This window comes from Gobio gobio (assembly GCF_949357685.1).
Source record: "Gobio gobio genome assembly, chromosome: 17".
Classification (NCBI taxonomy): domain Eukaryota; kingdom Metazoa; phylum Chordata; class Actinopteri; order Cypriniformes; family Gobionidae; genus Gobio; species Gobio gobio.
Genome location: NC_137110.1, coordinates 48,376,605 through 48,396,656, shown reverse-complemented (window position 1 = coordinate 48,396,656; position 20,052 = coordinate 48,376,605). Strand labels below are relative to the sequence as shown.

Below are 20,052 nucleotides of genomic sequence, written 5' to 3'. Positions count from 1 at the left end.
GCCACTTTGTAATGTGAAATCTTGATGCATCCATGCTAAAGAAACCTCTGTATTGTAATGCATCATAAAACAATTCATTTATATATATTTATATATATATTTATATATATAAATATAAATATAAATATATATATATATATATATATATATATATATATATATATATATATATATATATATATATATATATATATATATATATATATATATATATATATATATATATATATATATATATATATATATATATATATATATATATATATATATATATATAAAAATAAATAAATAAATAAATAAATAAATATATATATATATATATATATATATATATATATATATATATATATATATACACGCTACAAATTAACTTTTAAACTAGTGATTTTTTACTGAAACTGTTTTCTTTATTTATGGTTATTTAGAGAACTTTGAATCGCATAAAACGTGCTATATTTGTCCTAATACTGATTAAAATGCTGTAATTCACCTGGAGATACTTTTTTATTCTTCTAGAATTATTATGCTAGCCCATGACATCATATTCATTTGTACTTTATATGGATATGCACTTCCTCTTTTACACATATGCCACTTTTTAATGTGAAATCTTGATGTTCAAGAACATACATCCATGTTCCGTATCAACTATAGAACCTCCGTATTATTATGCATTATAAAACAATTAATTTATTATTTTTTAATGACTTTAAATAAAGTTATTTATTTTTAGTCATTAAAAAAACTTTAACTTTTATTATTTAGAAATTATTTTCAAGTTAATTTTATGTATATGTTTAGTAAAATAATTTGAATCAGACAATATAAAATACAGTATGCTTAAACTTATGCTTATAATAAAAATAAATAATGCCTTGCATTAATAGGTAATAAATGCTTGATTTTATTTCAATTTGTGTGCCCTTTTAATTAAATGTTTATATATATATATATATATATATATATATATATATATATATATATATATATATATATATATATTTATATGCAATAAATTAACTTTTTAAACTAGTGATTTTCTGTTGTTGTTGTGAAGTTTAGTTTCCTTATTTATGGTTATTTAGAGAACTTTGAATTGCATAAAATGTGCTATGTTTGTCCTTAAACTGGTTAATGCTGAATGCTGTAATTCACCTGGAGTTACTTTTTTTTCTTCTAGAATTATTATGCATGCCAATTACATCATATTCATTGAATACTTCATATTTGTGCTGTATATGTATGCACTTCCTCTCATACACGTGCGACTTTTTAATGTGCAATCGTGACTTTCATGGACACACATTCATGTTATCTATCAAATGATATTGCTAACGTCAAAAGGCTACTGTAAAACCATAATAAATGAACTTTTAGAACCGTTTCTGTAAGAATTATCGACCAAGTGCTGCACGTCTATGCATAATGATGCTTAACGATGATGAAATGTGAGGTGTCATCAATGAAATTCCACGTCGAAATGCTCCAAGGCACCATCGCAAACACTGTACAAACAGCCGCGATTGGCGATCGCCTTTGGCCACGAGCGCGCACAGGAGCCACTGAGTAAACATTTGCGCAGAGCGGCGTCGCGTGGTCTCAGTGTTGACTCAGAGAGAGGAGTTGAGGGCAGCTCAAAGCGAACCGCCTCACCTCCGTTATGTTTATTTATAAAGCGCGTTTGAGGGCACTTCCTCGGTCTACGCGGGGTCATGCAATACTCACCAACGTAGAACCATAAATGAATGGTAGGCTCGACTTCTACACACGATTCCTGATTGGTCGCCGCGTCCGCCCGAGATAAACACAGCCGCGAGTAGCCTATATATATAATGGCATCTAAGAGAAACTCCACGGACACTTTTACGCACGTCGTTTTACGCACTCGTCAAGATGAGAGCGCATATCCAGAAAGGTCCTCAGATTCTGGGGCTACTGAAAAATAAGTCTGTGGGGCTTCAGCATTGTAAGCCCACATCCTCCGTGTGCGTGCTGGACTCGAAGGATGCTCCCGGGAGCGCGCCCTGCGCGCACAGTCTCGACTCCATTCCTGGACCAACCAACTGGCCGCTGTTCGGCAGCCTCATCGAGGTGCTCCGGAAAGGAGGCTTAAAGAGACAACACGAGGCGCTGGTGAGAACCTCTTTATTATTGTGCATTATAAAACAATCATTTCATTTGCCTTGTATATTTTAATGATTTTAAACTTTGTTTTAGTCAAATGTAAAAAAATACATATTTTTTTCAAATTATCTTTTCAATTCTGTTTATGCCTATTTAAAGTAATTTGAATCAAATTGTTTATGACATATATTACAAAAAGCCTTGTCTTGAATTAATAATATTAACTATTACTACTCATCATAATAATAAAATTAATAATGATTATTATTATTTAAATATGATTTTATTTCAATTTGTGTGGGTTTTTTGACTAATTTTTTCCAAATGTATTTATACATACACACTATAAATTAACTTGAACTACTTAATAAGTGATAAACTTTTTACTTGCTTGTTAACTTTTATATGCTTATTCAGAGTATTTTGAATCTCTAGCTGTTTATAAAACACACACATACAAATTTTTTTTTTTAGTCCTGTAAAATCGATTAACCACAATTGTATATAACATAAAAGTAACACATATTATATAAATAAACTTTTATGTTAGATACGATTAATCACAATTAATCTATTTCATTTAACAGCACTAATATATATAATAGACACACATGTATTACATAAACAAACTTTTATGTTAGACTTTTACGTGATTAATCGATTTAATTTACCAGCACTAATATATATATATATATATATATATATATATATATATATATATATATATATATATATATATATATATATATATATATATATAGACATATATATATATATATATATATATATATATATATATATATATATATATATATATATATAGACATATATATATATATATAGACATATATATAGACACATATTATATAAACAAACTTTTATGTTAGATATACGATTAATCGCAATTAATCTATTTGACAGCGCTAATATATATAGACACATATATTATGTAAACACAAACTTTTGTTAGATACGATTAATCGTGATTAATCAATTTAATTTAACAGCACTAGTATATATATAAACACAAAATATATAAACACAAACTTATGTTAGATACGATTATCATGATTAATTGATTTATTTTAACAGCACTAATATACATAGACATAAAATATATGAAGACAAACTTTTATGTTAGATACGATTAATCGTGATTAATCGATTTAATTTAACAGCACTAATATACATAGACACAAAATATATAAACACGAACTTTTATGTTAGATGCGATTAATCGTGATTAATCGATTTAATTTAACAGCACTAATATATATATAGCCATGTGTACATTTCCTCTGTTTTAAGTTTTTTTCTCTCTGTTCTGCTATCTTTTTAACCTCAGATTGATTACCATAAGAAGTTTGGGAAGATCTTCCGGATGAAGCTGGGCTCTTTTGAGTCGGTTCACATCGGAGCTCCGTGTTTACTGGAGGCTCTTTACAGGAAGGAGAGCAACTATCCTCAGAGACTGGAGATCAAACCATGGAAAGCCTACAGAGACATGCGGGACGAGGCCTATGGGCTGCTCATACTGTAAATATTCTGCTTCTGTTACAAGATTGTATTGCTTCTTTCTTGGCATTTCTGCTATTTTAAACTCATGCGTTTGCAGGGAGGGGAAGGACTGGCAGCGGGTGCGCAGCGCTTTCCAGCAGAAACTCATGAAACCAACAGAAGTCATGAAACTGGACGGGAAAATCAATCAAGTGAGTCCTGCTTGATAAACAACACGTACTGTGTCATTCACGTAAACGCACGTCCTGAATGTGACTGCTTGTTGTCTTTAAGGTTTCAGCTGATTTGATAAAGAGGATCGGAAGAGCCCACGTCAATGGGAAAATCAATGATTTGTATTTTGAACTGAACAAGTGGTCCTTTGAAAGTGAGTTTTCATGCAACTCCTGCCACATATACCACACTGCATTGCTGCAATGAAATGCATTGAATGTGTCTTTCTCTTTCGGTCGTATAGCCATTTGCTATGTGCTTTATGACAAACGTTTTGGGCTCTTGCAAGACAGTGTCAGCGAGGAGGCCATGGAGTTCATCACGTCGATAAAAACGGTAAATTGACCATCTCTTTGACCCAATTGACATTTTGAACAGCGAGCATCCAGTTTAAAGTCTGCATCTTCTCAGCTGCGTTTCTTTAGCAATGCAAATATGGTTGAAAAACAGATGGTGTTTTCTCACTTTCAGATGATGAGCACCTTTGGAACAATGATGGTGACGCCCGTGGAGCTTCACAGGACCCTGAATACAAAAACATGGAAAGACCACACAGAGGCATGGGACCGTATTTTTAGCACAGGTACTAAAGAGTTCCTTGATCAGATGACGTGTGACCCATAAAAGTCTTCAAAGCATATCACAGTCAGGTGATGACACATGAACTTACGGCTTTCTGCCTCGACCCCCCAAAGCAGATCCGTGCACACAGCAGGACAGAGAGAGAGAGAGAGAGAGAGAGAGAGAGAGAAAACCGCGGTAGTAAACGCAGTGACCTAAGTGCAAGAGAATCCAGCCAAATATTTGTACTAACAGCAGGGAGGGAGGAGAGGAATGTTGACGCGAGGCTGAATTACTCACAGTTTGTTGTGCTGCTGTTGCTCCATTAGCGGTGGCTCACTGACAGACACCTGCCACACATTTAGAAATACTTTGTCTTTCCTGCAGCCAAACAGCAGCAGCACGTGCTGGATCACACGTAGGCCTACCATTGAGACAAAAGCGCTAATGCCACACCAGTTTTTAATTAAAGGCACAATATGTATGATTTTTAGATTAAAATACCCCAAAAACACTAGAACAATGTTATATATATTACACTCTCAGAAAAAAAGGTACAAAAGCTGTCACTGGGACGGTACCCATTAAAAAGGTTCTAATATGTACCATTTAGTTACTAATATGTAAAATTTTGGTACCAATACGTGCCTTTGAGGTACTAATAGGCACTCTTTAGGTGCAAAGGTGTACCTTTTTGAAAGGGTGCGAACGCACAGAGTACACTCTAAAAAATGCTGGGTTAAAAATAACCCAAGTTGGGTTGAAAATTGACTAACCCAGCAATTGGGTTGTTTTAACCCAGCGGTTGGGTTAAATGTTTGCTTAAAACAACCCAATCGCTGGGTTAAAGCAACCCAATTGCTGGGTTAGTCCATTTTCAACCCAACTTGGGTAATTTTTAACCCAGCATTTTTTAGAGTGTAGCATTATAACATAACTTTCAACACACTCAAATGTATCTACACTCTAAATGCTGGGTTAAAAACAACTCAAGTTGGGTTGAAAATTTACTAACCCAGCAATTGGGTTGTTTTAACCCAGCGGTTGGGTTGTTTTAAGCAAACATTCAACCCAACCGCTGGGTTAAAATGACCCATTCACTGGGTTAGTCCATTTTCAACCCAACTTGGGTTGTTTTTAACCCAGCATTTTTTAGAGTGTAATATAATAAAACAGCGCTGTGTTACCCCACATACGCATGAGCAGAAGAAGCAGAAGTGACATATTGTGTTCTTCAAAAATGACATATTGTGGCTTAAACAATTAGTTATTTACATTTATGCATTTGACAGAAAGAATACAAGTATGCATACATAGTCCTCTAAATATTAAAAATATATATAAGCACATTACTAATACATAATACAAATGAAATAAAACATTTCACAATGTTGATTCAAAGTGCTTTGCATACACTCTAAAAAATACTTGGATAAAAATAACCCAAGTTGGGTTGAAAATGGACTAACCCAGCAATTGGGTTGTTTTAACCCAGCGGTTGGGTAAAATGTTTGTTAAAACAACCCAATTGCTGGGTTAGTCCATTTTCAACCAAACTTGGGTTATTTTTAACCCAGCATTTTTTAGAGTGTAGACATAAATACAGAAAAACAGGACAAGTTTAAATCACTGTTATAAGTTAATTCAAAACTTACATGAAATGGACTAATATGAATAACTAGAATAAATAATGACATATTATAACAATGAAAGTCAAAAATTGATAATACGCATGTAAGATTTATTCAGCAAGTACCATATGCATTAAAACTGACACTACAGATATTTTCAGAAAAGATTTATGTTTCAAACAACCACAACCATGTTATGGTTCAAAATGTTCAACATTCATAACAAAAAGAATACTGTAAAAAAAGAATATGATCTGTAAGTCGTGTCAACTTATGTTTTAACTTATCAAAATAATTTAATCAACTTTTTATAAGTTATACAAGATTCAAGATTTTGTTTTATTTTTGCAGTTTAATATAAGTTGTACAGCCAATTTGAAAGTTTGAAGGTTTTTTTTACAGAGAAAATTATTAGAATGATTTCTGAAGGATCATGTGACACTGAAGACTGGAGTAATGATGCTGAAAATTCAGCTTTGATCACAGGAATAAATTGCATTTTAAAATATATTCAAATAGAAAACATTCTGTCATATTATTTAATAATACTTCTATTTTTACTGCATTTTCTATTAAACAAAATGCAGCTGTGGTGAACATAACCTTCAATAAAGGACATCATTCAATAAAAAACATGCATTTACTGTAAATATTCTTGAGCAAACAGTTTTATTCACTTGACATACCATTCAATAATGCACACAGTTTTGTAAAAACGACTAATCAGAAACATCACCAATTAATCAAGCGATCTATCATCTTAACAGCCAAACTTTACATTGACAAGAAGCTGAAGAGGCACTCAAGCGGCAAAGCGGACGACTTCCTCTGCGATATCTACCACCAGAGCCACCTCACCAAGAAGGAGCTGTACGCCGCCACAACAGAGCTCCAGGTCGGAGGAGTGGAGACGGTACGCACGCATGACACAGACGAACTTTCTCAACCCTAGACAAACAAACCTGTTTTCAGCGAGCTTTGTTTTCGAGCTACAAAAACAGTTGATTTAACTCGTCTTTGTTCTGCTCTTATCCAGGCTTAGTTCACTCAAGCACATAAGTCAGAAGAATGAGGCGTATAGCACACCGTTAATCGTTCTGTTGGAGGAACACTGTACAGTGTGGCCTGACTGACCAAGCAAATCCTTCTTGTTTTCCTCCTGCAGACTGCCAATAGCATGCTGTGGGTTATTTTCAACCTCTCCCGTAACCCCTGCGCCCAAGGAAAGCTTCTGAAGGAGATCCAAGACGTGGTGCCTGCTGGGCAGATCCCTCGCGCAGAACACATCAAGAACATGCCCTACCTCAAAGCCTGCCTGAAGGAGTCCATGAGGTGAGCATGCGCGCTTTCACCCCAAAGTACACGGTTTTGCCTTAATACTGGTTAAGATAATCCACGTTACACTAAGATAAAGGTTCTTCATTGGCATTGATGGTTCCATGAGAAACCTGTCATATGTATGCAATTTAAATCAATATATTGTTTTATGTCAATGAGTGGGCAATGTTCAGTATGAGTCTTATGGCCTTATTTCAGTGACAAACCACGCATAAACGTCATTTTCTCAAAACCACAAACTTTTGCATTTACATCTTTTATTGAAGCGGAGGTTGTGCTGAATACAGTGCAATCAGACTTTAGCCATGAAAATATTATAAGTAGCAGAAATAAGCACAAATGTAATTGCATGTCAAAACACCTCCAGCGCCCAGAAAACCCCTCAGACACCAGAGGGTTCAAATAGATTCCAAACGTTTGCCATAGAAGAACCACTTTTGGTTCCCCAAAGAACCTTTCAGTGAACCATTTTTTTTTCTTAGCGTGTGGAACCTTTCCACTGCACAAAAGGTTCTGGAAAATTCTTTGTGGAACCCAAAATGGTTCTTACACTGTTAAAGATTAAGGTTCTTTATTGGCATTGATTGTTCCATAAAGAACCTTCAACATTCATGGAACCTTTCCGTCGTACAAAAGGTTCTTTCGATTATTAAAATGTTCTTAACACTAAAAAATGGTTCTTTAACTTTTAAAAAAGAGTTACTGAAAGGTTCTCTGGGGAACTATAAAAGTTATTTAGAGGAAAAAGGTTCTTTAGATTATTAACATGTTCTTCAAACTAAGAAAAATGGTTCATTTAAAAAATGTTACTGAAAAGTTCTTTGGAGAACCCAAAATGGTCCTTACATCTAAGGTTTTGGGTTCTCCAAAGAACTTTCCTGTAAAAAAGTTCTTAAACTAACAATTTTTTCTTAGTTTGAAGAACTTTTTAATAAAACCTTTTTCCACTAAAGAACTATTTGGTTCTACAAAGAACCTTTCAGTAAACTGTTTTCAAAAATGAAATAACTATTTTTTAGTGTAAAGAACATTTTAAAAATCTAAAGAAGCTTTTGTGTAATAGAAAAGGATCCATGGATGTTAAAGGTTCTTGATGGAACCATTGATGCCAATAAAGAACCAGAATTTGAAGGCTGTCAGAACCATTTTGACTTCCACAAAGGATTTTCCAGAAACTTTTTTGCAATGGAAATATTCCACACTCTTAAAAATAAAGGTTCTTTACTGGCATTGATGGTTCCATAAAGAACCTTCAATATTCATGGAATCTTTCCATTCCACAAAAGGTTCTTTATAGTGGAAAAGTTTTTTTTTATGTTCTTCACAATAAGAAAAAAAAACTGAAAGGTTCTTTGAGGAACCCAAAATGGTTATTCTATGGCATCCCTGCGAAAAACCCCTTTTGGAACCCAAAATGGTTCTTACACCCTTAAAAATGAAAGTTCTTTATTGACATTGATGGTTCCATGAAGAACCTTTAACATCCATGGAACCTTTCCATTAAACAAAATGTTTTTATTCTGGAAAAAGGTTCTTTAGATTTTTAAAGGTTCTTTCTTTGAGGAACCGCTGTGAAACCCTTCTGTTGAATCTTTCCATTGCACAAAAACTTGTTTAGTTGGAAAAGGTTCTTTAGATTATTAAAATGCTTCATTTAAGAACTGCCCACCTAAAGGTTCTTTGGGGAACACAAATATTTCTTAGTTACACCTTTAAAAAATAAAGCTTCTTTATTGGCATTGTTGGTTCCATGAAGAACCTTCAACATTCATGGATTCGTCTTTCCATTGCACAAAGGTTCTTTAGATTATTTAATAAAAACGGTTCTTTAACTTTTAAAAATGGGGAACTAAGAATAGTCCTTCTATGGCATGTTCCTGTAAAAAAAAAAAAAAAAAAAAAACCTTCTTGTAAAGAGTGTAGCCTTCCCAGCGCTCTTCAGATGAATGTGTGGTATCAGCTGTACAAGGTTCATATGAGGTGATGCATGATCATTTCTAATAGACAGATGGCAGATTAGGCTGGTCATTACCAGGTCCAGTCAGGTGACATAATAGTCCCGACTGGAATCCGAAAGCACATGGAAGTCATGTTTATGCCCTCACACTTTCATGTTCCAGGCTACAGTCATGCGTTACAGGAAGACATGTCTTTGGACATTAAAGAAGGATAATGCTGAAGCATGTGCTGAGAATGTTGATGGTGTATTTGTGGGATTATCTAGCCTTGCATTAGTGCCATAACGTGGCTCATACCTTTCAGCTTACAGACTCACGCATGCAAAAGATGGAAATTCTCTGGAATTCTCTGCAGCAAGAGGTTCATTGTTGTTGTTGTTTTTTCCCTGCAGAGTTTCACCATCTGTGCCGTTCACCAGCCGTACCTTAGACAAAGACACCGTGCTGGGCGATTACACTCTGCCTAAAGGGGTGAGTATTTCATTATTAGCAGTCCTGCTAATTAGTGAGCAGCCATGATGTCCCTAACTGGCATCTTCTAATACAGCATCTTAAAGGGGTAGTTCACACAAGAAATGAAAAATGTGTCATTTACTCACCCTCAAGTTATTTTAGATATTTTAAAGTATGTTGGTAACCAAACGGTTAAAGGACCACATTTACTTCCATAGTAGGAAAAGTCAATGGCTTACGTCAACTGTTTCATTACCATCATTTGAGGGTGAGTAAATGATGACAGAATTTTCATCTTTGGATGAACTATCCCTTTAACTTAAATAAGAGTTCAAGCAGCTGATTTTGGATGTGCAGTAACGGTCAAAATATTTTTTTGTTTGTTTTTGGAAGTCATCTCTTAATCTCACCAAGGCTGCATTTATTTGATAAAAAATACAGTAAAAACAGTAAAATTGTAAACTATTATTACAATTTAAATTAACGGTTTTAGGCTGTAATTTATTCCTGTGATAAAACCTTAATATTTAGCAGCCATTACTACAGTTTTCAGTGTCACATGATCGTTCAGAAATCATTCTAAGATAATTGCTTATTATTACACTCTAAAAAATGCTGGGTTAAAAACAACCCAAGTTGGGTTGAAAATGGACTAACCCAGCAATTGGGTTGTTTTTACCCAGTGAATGGGTCGTTTTAACCCAGCGGTTGGGTTAAATGATTGCTTAAAACAACCCAATCGCTGGGTTAAAACCACCTAATTGCTGGGTTAGTCCATTTTCAACCCAACTTGGGTTGTTTTTAACCCAGCATTTTTTAGAGCGATCAATTTTGAAAATGTTTTAGCTGCTTTTTTTATATAAATCATGATAAACTGCCATTCAAAAGTTTGGGGTAAGTAACATTAAAAATGAATACTTTTATTTAGCAAAGGCACATTAAATTAATCCCAAAAAAGTAAAGACATTTATAAAATTGATAAATATAAAAAAATTATAATAAATGCTGTTCTTTTGAACTTTCTATTCATCAAAGAACCCTAAAAAAATCACAGTTTCCTCAAAAATATGAAGCAGCACAACTGTTTTTGACATTGATAATAATCATAAATCTTTCTTGAGCAGCAAATCATCATATTATAATGATTTCTGAAGGATCATGTGACACTGAAGACTGGAGTAATGATGCTTGAAATTCAGCTTTGATCACAGGAATAAATTAAATTTTTACTATATATTCACATAGAAAATAGCTATTATAAATTGTATTATTTCATATATTATATTTCATATAATGCTTTTTGATCAATAAATGCAGCCGTGGTAAGATTAAGAGACAAACATTAAAACTTTTGACCTGTATATGTATATAGATATATACTGTATATAGACAGATAGACAACTCACTAGGATTTACAAAAGACTGTAACTAGTTTGTGTCATTACTTAACAACATTATCTATGTTAAATATGAGGTTTTATAGGCATTTTATGCATTGCACATTGAATTCATGAGATGAAATTGGAGTGCATTGTATTTATTTAACCCTTTTTTATGTCCTCAGACCGTCCTGATGATCAACAGTCAGGCTATCGGTTCGAACGAGGAGTATTTTGACAACGGGAAGCAGTTCAGACCCGAGCGCTGGCTTCAGAATAAAGGCTCCATCAATCCCTTCGCCCATGTGCCCTTCGGGATAGGAAAGAGGATGTGCATCGGCCGCCGTCTCGCTGAGCTACAGATCCAACTGGGTCTTTGCTGGGTACGTTGGACATTAAACGCTTACCAATACATCTTGTATATTAAGGCATCATCTATAGTCCAAATGTTTCATATGCTCTTTATCACAGTTACTACGCGACTATGAGATTGTGGCCACGGACCATGAGCCGGTGGAAGCGCTGCATTCAGGAACTCTGGTTCCCAGTCGAGACCTTCCAGTGGCTTTTGTCCCCCGATGAGGTACAGAAATGAGCTCCAACATTTCATTCAAGACCATAAAGATATCAGCAGAGGTTTGATGAGGATCTTCTCTTGTATGGTAAAACCTGTTCTCTGTCTTTGCAGATGCCGTGTTCCAGTTCTAACCCGAACGGATGACTCCATATCAATGGATCAGACACATTACGAGACCTTTATATTGCTGCTAACCTTCAGAATGTATCAGTCTCACACTTCAAATATACCTCAAACTATTAGTAGTTAATATGATTATTATATTTATTTACTTTATGGAAATGACAGGCTAAATGAAATATTTAAGGTTATCTAATAATTGCTGCTACTTTCTATATTACTACAGTAAATATATTTTACTAACATGTTAAAATTATTATGTAGAGATGGTAAATTTTCTATGCAATATTGTTTTGTACTGAAATCATTCCATGTACAGTATTATGTAAAATTATTTGTTCATCTTTTTAATACAAAAACTGTGTAGAAATGTACAGATATGTCATATAAAACATAAATGTAACATTCTATTTATATACTCAATAACATTTATATATATATATATTTAATGTATGTCTGTGTGAGTGGTGAGAAAACAATGTGACTGTTGAAAAGCAAATCAAGACAATCTAGGAATTCACTGGATATTGTTCACCGCGAACCACTTTTTTTCTTAATAAAATGTGTGAATGTATGCTGTGGTCTGATATGAATTGAATTCATTGTGTGTGCCACATTAAAACTACAGAAAAGTACCACGGGATTGCAATTTTTTTTTGTATTTTGAGTATTCTGAAGCACCCTAAATACCATACCATAACATTTGAATAGTAATCATTCCATTCCATGGTTTTACTATCTGATATACCATCACTGATCAGATCTAAAGCTTTTATACAATATATTGCCAACAGTATTGGGACGCCCCTCTAAATCATTGAGTTCAGATTTTCAATCACTTCATGGCCACAGGTGTATAAATCCAGCACTAGGCCTGCAGACGCTTCTACACACATTAGTGAGAGAATGTGTCGCTCTCAGGAGCTCAGAGAACTCAAGCGTGGTACAGTGATCGGTGGCCACATGTGCAATAAGTCCATTCATGAAATTTCCTCACTACTAAATATTCCACGCTCAACTGTTAGTGGTGTTATAACAAAATGGAAGCAATTGAGAACAACAGCAACTCAACCACGGAGTGGTAGGCCACGTAAAATCACAGAGCGGGGTCAGCGCATGTTGAGGGTCACAGCGCGCAGAAGTCACCAACTTTCTGCATTTTTAGTGTGAAACGTCAAATATTATATATATAAATATTATAGGGGGCCTATAGCTCTAGGCCCCCAAACTTCATGTGGCCTTCAGATGAGCTCAAGAACAGTGTGTAGATCTTCATGGAATAGGTTTCCATGGCCAAGCAGCTCATCCAAGCCTTACATCACCAAGTGCAATGCAAAGCGTGGGATGCAGTGGGGTAAAGCACGCCGCCACTGGACTTTAGAGCAGTGAGACATGTTCTCTGAGTGACCAATCACGCTTCTCTGTCTGCCAATCCCATGGACGAGTCTGGGTTTGGCGGTTGCTAGGAGAACGGGACTTGCCTGACTGATTTTGCCAAGTGTAAAGTTTGATGGAAGGGGGATTATGGTGTGGGGTTGTTTTTCAGGGGTTGGGCTTGGTTCCTTAGTTCCAGTGAAAGGAACTCTTAATGCCTCAGCATACAAAGTCATTTTGGACAATTTCATGCTCCCAACTTTTGTGGGAACAGTTTGGGGACGGGCCCTTCCTGTCCCAGCACCAGTGCACAAAGTGTCGCTCCATAAAGACATGGATGAGAGAGTTTGGTGTGGAGGAACTTGACTGGCCTGCACAGAGTCCTGACCTCAACTCAATAGAACAGCTTTGGGATGAATTAGAGCGGAGACTGAGAGCCAGGCCTTCTCGTCCAACATCAGTGCCTGACCTCACAAATGGGCTTCTAGAAGAATGGGCAAAAATTCCCATAAACACACACACACTAAACCTTGTGGAAAGCCTTCCCAGAAGAGCTGAAGCTGTTAGAGCTGCAAAGGGTGGGCCAACTCCATATTAAACCCTACGGATTAACAATGGGATGGCATTAAAGTTCATGTGCATGTAAAGGCAGGCGTCCCAAAACCTTTGGCAAATATATCAGGACTGTAATGATCATTTCTCTGTAGAAATTGAGGCTGAAGTTGATTTAAAAAAGGGGGGAAGTATATTAATTTTAAATGAATAATATACTCATTCCAAAAAGACCTTTTATTCTTTTTACCAAACAAAGACTCACAGGATTGTGGGATAGCATATATAGGCAGTGCATCAGTGCTGCAAACGGAGCATATACAGTGTGTATACTAAACCATTTAAAAATATATATTTTATTAGAAATAATGTTTTTATTCTTATATAATATTTATATATATAATATTTGACGTTTCACACTAAAAATGCTGGACTGGTGTTTTAGAATGTAACTATATTGTTGCTCAACTCTTTTTATAAAGTTGAATATACTGTATAAATACGCCCAACTTTATCCGCATACTGTATAAAAAAAAAAATTCCTGATACATCAAGTATTTCTTTCTGAAATGTAAAATATAATGAAAATAAATGATGTAATATTAAATGAAATATTAATTCAATTAATAATATAATATTAGAAAATAGTTGTTATTAATTTTACTACTACTTTTGTTGTTGTTGTTGTTGTTTTTCCCCTGTGTTGGCCGTACTCCATGAAGCATTGACCTGTTCTCAGGGGGCTTATGGGGTGGATGGGGGTGTTTGGGTTAATTGGCCACTCTGAGGCCGTCAGCTGACACTGGACTGACACAGATTCAACAATGTCATCATGTTCTGGTATTTCACAAGCAATGAACCTGATGTTTTGACAGAAAGGCACACAAAAACACTGCCAAGTGATATAACAGCGGCTACTGTAACTTTAACCCCAGTTTCTCAACATCCCTTTGCTTTGGCCTGATGCCAGTGTCATTCACCTCGTGTTGTGTGGGCTCAGAGCAAAAACAAACTCACTACGCCAATAGAGCAATAAATAAAGTCAAATGTCTGATTGCCGCCCGTGTTGATAGTAGTATTAGAACATCGTCACTCAAGACGAGCTGTGAATAAATCATCCCAAATTAATCTTTATTTTTATTCTTGCTTAACCTATAGCTTACTGTAGTTGAATTGTCCTGTTATTAAACTGTCATGTTCTTGCCTTTTCCTGAATTATGGCATGTGTTTATCTCATAGTAGAGCTACTGACGTAAGAATTGCTTCATCAATGCCAAACTAAAACAACAGGTTCAACATCGGGACTATTCAAATCGTGAGATTGGCATCAAGACTCCCTGAAGAAATGACATGATTGAAGTTTTAGATTAAGGCTTTTATCCAACTATGATCAACATTAGAAAAAAACGTAGCAAACAAAATTTCTCAGGGGCCATTGACCTGCTGGAAGCCCTTTATCCCGAGTTAAGAAGTGGGCAACAGTCCATACAGAACTACATGTTTCTACAGAAACAAATAGAAAGAAGACACTGAATTCTGTGAGGTTGTTCACTTATATTACGAAAACATACAGAATAGCAAAAATAACCAGTAACAACAAAAAAAAAAAAAACTATTGTTAAATTAAAGTAAAATATTCTAATAAATAAATGCTGTTCTTTTGAACTTTCTATTCATCAAAGAATCCTGATCAAATAGTTTCCACAAAAATATGCTTTTTTGAGCACTAAATCATCATATTAGAATGATTTCTGAAGGATCACGTGACACTGAAGACTGGAGTAATGATGATAAATTCAGCTTTGAATTACATTTTACATTATATTATTCATATTAGTGGTGTAACGATACCCTCATGTCACGATACTGAACTCACGATACGACATTATTGCGATACTCCAAGACATATGGTAAAAGGTTAACAAATAATATACTGTTGATTTAAATGCTATATTTGGTGTTACATTGGGAGCGGATATGAATAGGCTTGGACTTGGTGCTGGTAACCCAATGCACAGGACAACGGTGACACCAGAATAAAAATATTCATGATTCTGAAGCTGAAAATACAGAATTATTTGAGACGAATATGCGGTCACTGACTAGATATATTTAAAATAATGCAGTGTAAAAAAAATCCCCGTAAAATGTACAGTAAAAAAACGGCAGCTGTGGTTGCCAGAACTTTACCGTAAAAAATACGGTGGCAACATTTTAGGTTTTAAGGGACAGCGCTTAGTATACTGTCAATTTTACAGTTCAAAGCCATATAATTAAATAAATAAAATAAAAAAACTGGCAGCTGTGGTTACCAGAAATTTACAGGGAAAAATACAGTAGCAACATTTTAGGTTTTACAGATTTAAGTTAAATTTACAGTAAAAAAAAGTATTTAATTAACTGATATAATTTTAAATATTACTAATCTATTGAAATACTAATAACTGTAATGTACATTTGATATATCCTGACAACCACCAATCACAGTGGTGATGAGAGTCACATGATCAATCAAAGCTGTTAGGAGGACAATACTAATATAGAGAAGGTGCACAGTGTCATTCACACAAACACTAAACACCATCATAACACACATCAACATTAATTTAACAACATTAAATGTAACATTAAACCCTAATTTACATAACTAATTTAAAAAACTAAGAAGAAAGAGTTATTTCAATGAAAATACATCAGATGTCAAGTGTCACGCAGGGAATTCTGGGAATGTCAATTTACGTTTTTTCACTGTAAATTACACATTGTTCTTTTTTACTTACAAAAACTGTAAATGTAACGGTATTTTACTGTAAAATTACATTAAATGTAAGGTTAGATCTATTAAAGTTATTTACCGTATATACACTCTAAAAAATGCTGGGTTAAAAACAACCCAAGTTGGGTTGAAAATGTACTATCCCAGCAATTGGGTTGTTTTAACCTAACTATTGGGTTGTTTTAAGCAAACATTTAACCCAACCGCTGGGTTAAAACGACCCATTCACTGGGTTAAAACAACCCAATTGCTGGATTAGTCCATTTTCAACCCAACTTTTGTTGTTTTTAACCCAGCATTTTTAGTCTTTTACCGTTAAAATCACAATCATGGTAACATAAGACATGTGGCATTATCACCCACATTATACCCACAAATATTCCCCCATTGCATTATTATACATTATATTCAACATAGTTCATGTATACTGACACTAAAACTCTGTAAATGTAGATTTTTTATTTTATTTATGGGTGACAATACAGCCTGGCACTATCCTCAATACTTGCAGTTTTGTATTGCGATATATGGTAACATGATATAATTTTACACCCCTAATTAATTTAGAAAACAGCTATATAGTTATAATATTTCAAATTTTTCTACTTTATTTATGATCAAATAAATGCAGCCTTGATGAGCATAAGAAATCTTACCCAAACTTAGAGAAATGTTTACACAATGACTGAATGAAATTGGTTTAACCTGTAGAAACCTCCTTATCATTCATGCTGCTTTACTGTACAACAGCAATGTGCAAGTTTCCTTAATCTTTAAAAGGTCATTCACTTCAAGACAGCTTTACTCAGAGGCATGAATGTGGAGTATAATCTCTCTGTGAGTCGGCAATTACTACATCTATTATTAGGAGGGGAATTCAAAACTATTGTGTATTTGATTTATTTTAATATGGGGTCAATTCAGATTATTCGTTCGACTTTCGATGTCAAAAATGTTCTTGCTAATCACTAAGCATTGTTTCCAGAGGAATACATGTAATACTTTCGGATAGATTTTATAAACCATGATCACTGGGAGACATATGTAAATATGAACGTGATCTGATGTCACATGGTCTGGACACCATGCATTGTGGGGATGCTACGAAATACGTTATATTCTGAGGAACAAAATATTAAGGAGTACAAGCCTAAAGGAAAATGTGGCTATTTCACAAAATGACAAGCATAACCAGCAAAAGCCTTACACATGGAGTTTGGAGAGAAAACATCTGATCTGATCTGAGAACTTTTATCCAATAGAGCAAGCATGAACATTCAGAGGTTGATGCCTCCCTCTGGTGTCTGTTTGGAGGCAATACAGCAGTAGACGTTTCTTATTTATTTGATTGATATCAAGTGTTTATTGTAGCATTACTTTCACTAAAGCATTACTTTTACTAATTATTTTTACCTTAATTGTTAACCACCCTATAAATCATGTTAAAGTTCAGAATGAGCTCCAGGATGTTTTGATAACTTTGGGTTTCGATGTCATTTTACAATGTATAACTTTATTTGTATGTCCATTTATTTCCAGTATCCCCATATACTGTATTTATGTCTGTACAGAATATGTATTTTTTAGTGTCGATTCAATATATGTAAACAGAACGAATCAGCTTCACCCTAAACTAGGCTTCATCTGGGCTGTGTAGTGAAATTTACACGTGTGTAATGCATATAAATAATTGGAAATAATGAAATTAGTAATAATAATACACAAATATGAATATGCGGAAAATATGTATTGCAAGCATTATGAATGAATAATTTTAAACACTGTAATAAAAGTTGCTGCCTTAAATTTAAGTACAATCAACTTGGATGTTTAAGTTTTCAAATTAAATGACATTAAACTGACTTTAAAAAATGATTTGAATCTTAACTTATAAAAAAGTTTAAATTTGCATAACTTATTTTGATGAGTTAAAGCAAAAACATGTTAACATAACTTGTTGATCATATCTTTTTTTTTTTGCGCACATTTCTTTTAGAAATTGATAGATTTATATACTTGGGACTCATGGAAAACAAAAATAAGTATCCATATAATTTACTCCCTATCGATCCCATAAATTGGCTAACTCATCCTCAATCTCATCACATGCACTCCTTCTATTGCCCTTTCCCAAAAATATTGCTGTATTCATTTTCTGAAAAGAAGAAATAATTTTGTTACTCATACATAAACACAACTATACTACAGTAAAAATTTTAAATAAATAAATGCAATCATATTGTTTATGCTACTATCTATAAAAAATCTCAATGGGGAAATACATGACTGAAATTCCACTGGTACAGCGTTGCCAAATGCCAACTGGTGTAAATTGACCCATTTTTTATCCCCCCCCCCCCCCTCCCTTTATTGTTCTTTGTACTATGTTTCTCACAAATCCCAGCAACTTATATTACCATATGGTGTACTACATTACCCACAATCCCCTGATAAAGGTTTATAAATAGACCTAATTTCCTTTCTTTGTTCTTTTGCATTGGTGAGGTGTGGGTGTTTGAGTGGACACCCAACCATGGCCTTTCCTTAAGATGCTTTAAGTAAGTTTGTTTTGACAAACGTATAGTTTTAATTTTTTTATAATTATTTGGATTTGGTTCAATAATTATTTGGATTGAATATGTATTGTTAATGTTTATTTATGAATTGTTTGTATGAGTCTGATTATCTTTTTGTATGGTTTGTAGTGACTGAAGACCATCCTGTACATCCCATCCTGATAATCCTGTCCTTATATTATCATCTGTCATGTGAATTTGCTCCCGGTATCTCCGTGTGCTTTGGGTTGTTCAAAGAATTCAAGATTTATTCATCCTGAACTCAATAAATTAAAGACTGTAAGGACTAGAACTTTTCCAGTGTTGTAATCAGACACACCACCAAGTTTTTTACAATTCTGACGAACTTTGGATATTTAACACCTGATATCCAACAGCAACATTGATATTTTCTCCATTTACAGTAACACTATGTTATGCAAAGTTTATTTGTGAATATAAATATCTATTTTACTTATAAAAAATCCCCCTTGAGAAGAGATGTTTAGAAATGAGGTTATTAGAGCAATTTCTGGAGCACTTCAACAGGTGGCCGAGGGAAAGTGAGTTTTGGAGGGACATTCAAATGCCATTTTACTTAAAAACAGCACATCATTGGCTACCTTAAGGCCTGTCCCTTTAATACCCATAGTGCAATTTATTGCATTTTTTTCTGAATAGCAAGGGAATGAGTAGAAATGAATTGTTGCCATATTGCAACGCTGTACCATAAAGGGTTATGGATACAAATCACATAAACTAAATGGTACATCCCCTTGTTCCATGAAGATTTATACAAAATGTTTTACTATTATTTAAAATTATTAATTTATATGTAAGGATTATTCAATTTGATTGAAATGTGTAAATCTTGAAAAAAGGCTTATGTTTTTGAGTGCAAGAAATTAATAGGGAATCCAATT

General features: G+C 34.2%; 1 protein-coding gene across 1 annotated transcript; it reads left to right on the top strand.

The window, feature by feature from the left end:
- The first annotated feature begins 1,859 nt into the window (after positions 1-1,859).
- On the top strand, positions 1,860-12,500 carry cyp24a1 (cytochrome P450, family 24, subfamily A, polypeptide 1). The gene is made up of 12 exons (XM_079840075.1): positions 1,860-2,133; positions 3,470-3,660; positions 3,740-3,833; positions 3,916-4,009; positions 4,100-4,191; positions 4,327-4,438; positions 6,815-6,960; positions 7,213-7,379; positions 9,736-9,814; positions 11,361-11,558; positions 11,647-11,758; positions 11,864-12,500. Exons 1-11 carry the CDS (start codon positions 1,894-1,896, stop codon positions 11,755-11,757), a joined length of 1,524 nt encoding a protein of 507 aa, XP_079696201.1. The 5' UTR covers positions 1,860-1,893; the 3' UTR covers position 11,758; positions 11,864-12,500.
- Positions 12,501-20,052: the final 7,552 nt, after the last annotated feature.

Bases quoted from the DNA above. Each gene is read 5' to 3' on its own strand.
- cyp24a1 (XM_079840075.1), top strand. From the start codon at position 1,894: ATGAGAGCGCATATCCAGAAAGGTCCTCAGATTCTGGGGCTACTGAAA. The intron at 4,439-6,814 runs GTACTAAAGAGT...TCATCTTAACAG, and splicing joins GGACCGTATTTTTAGCACAG to CCAAACTTTACATTGACAAG. The intron at 6,961-7,212 runs GTACGCACGCAT...TTCCTCCTGCAG, and splicing joins AGGTCGGAGGAGTGGAGACG to ACTGCCAATAGCATGCTGTG.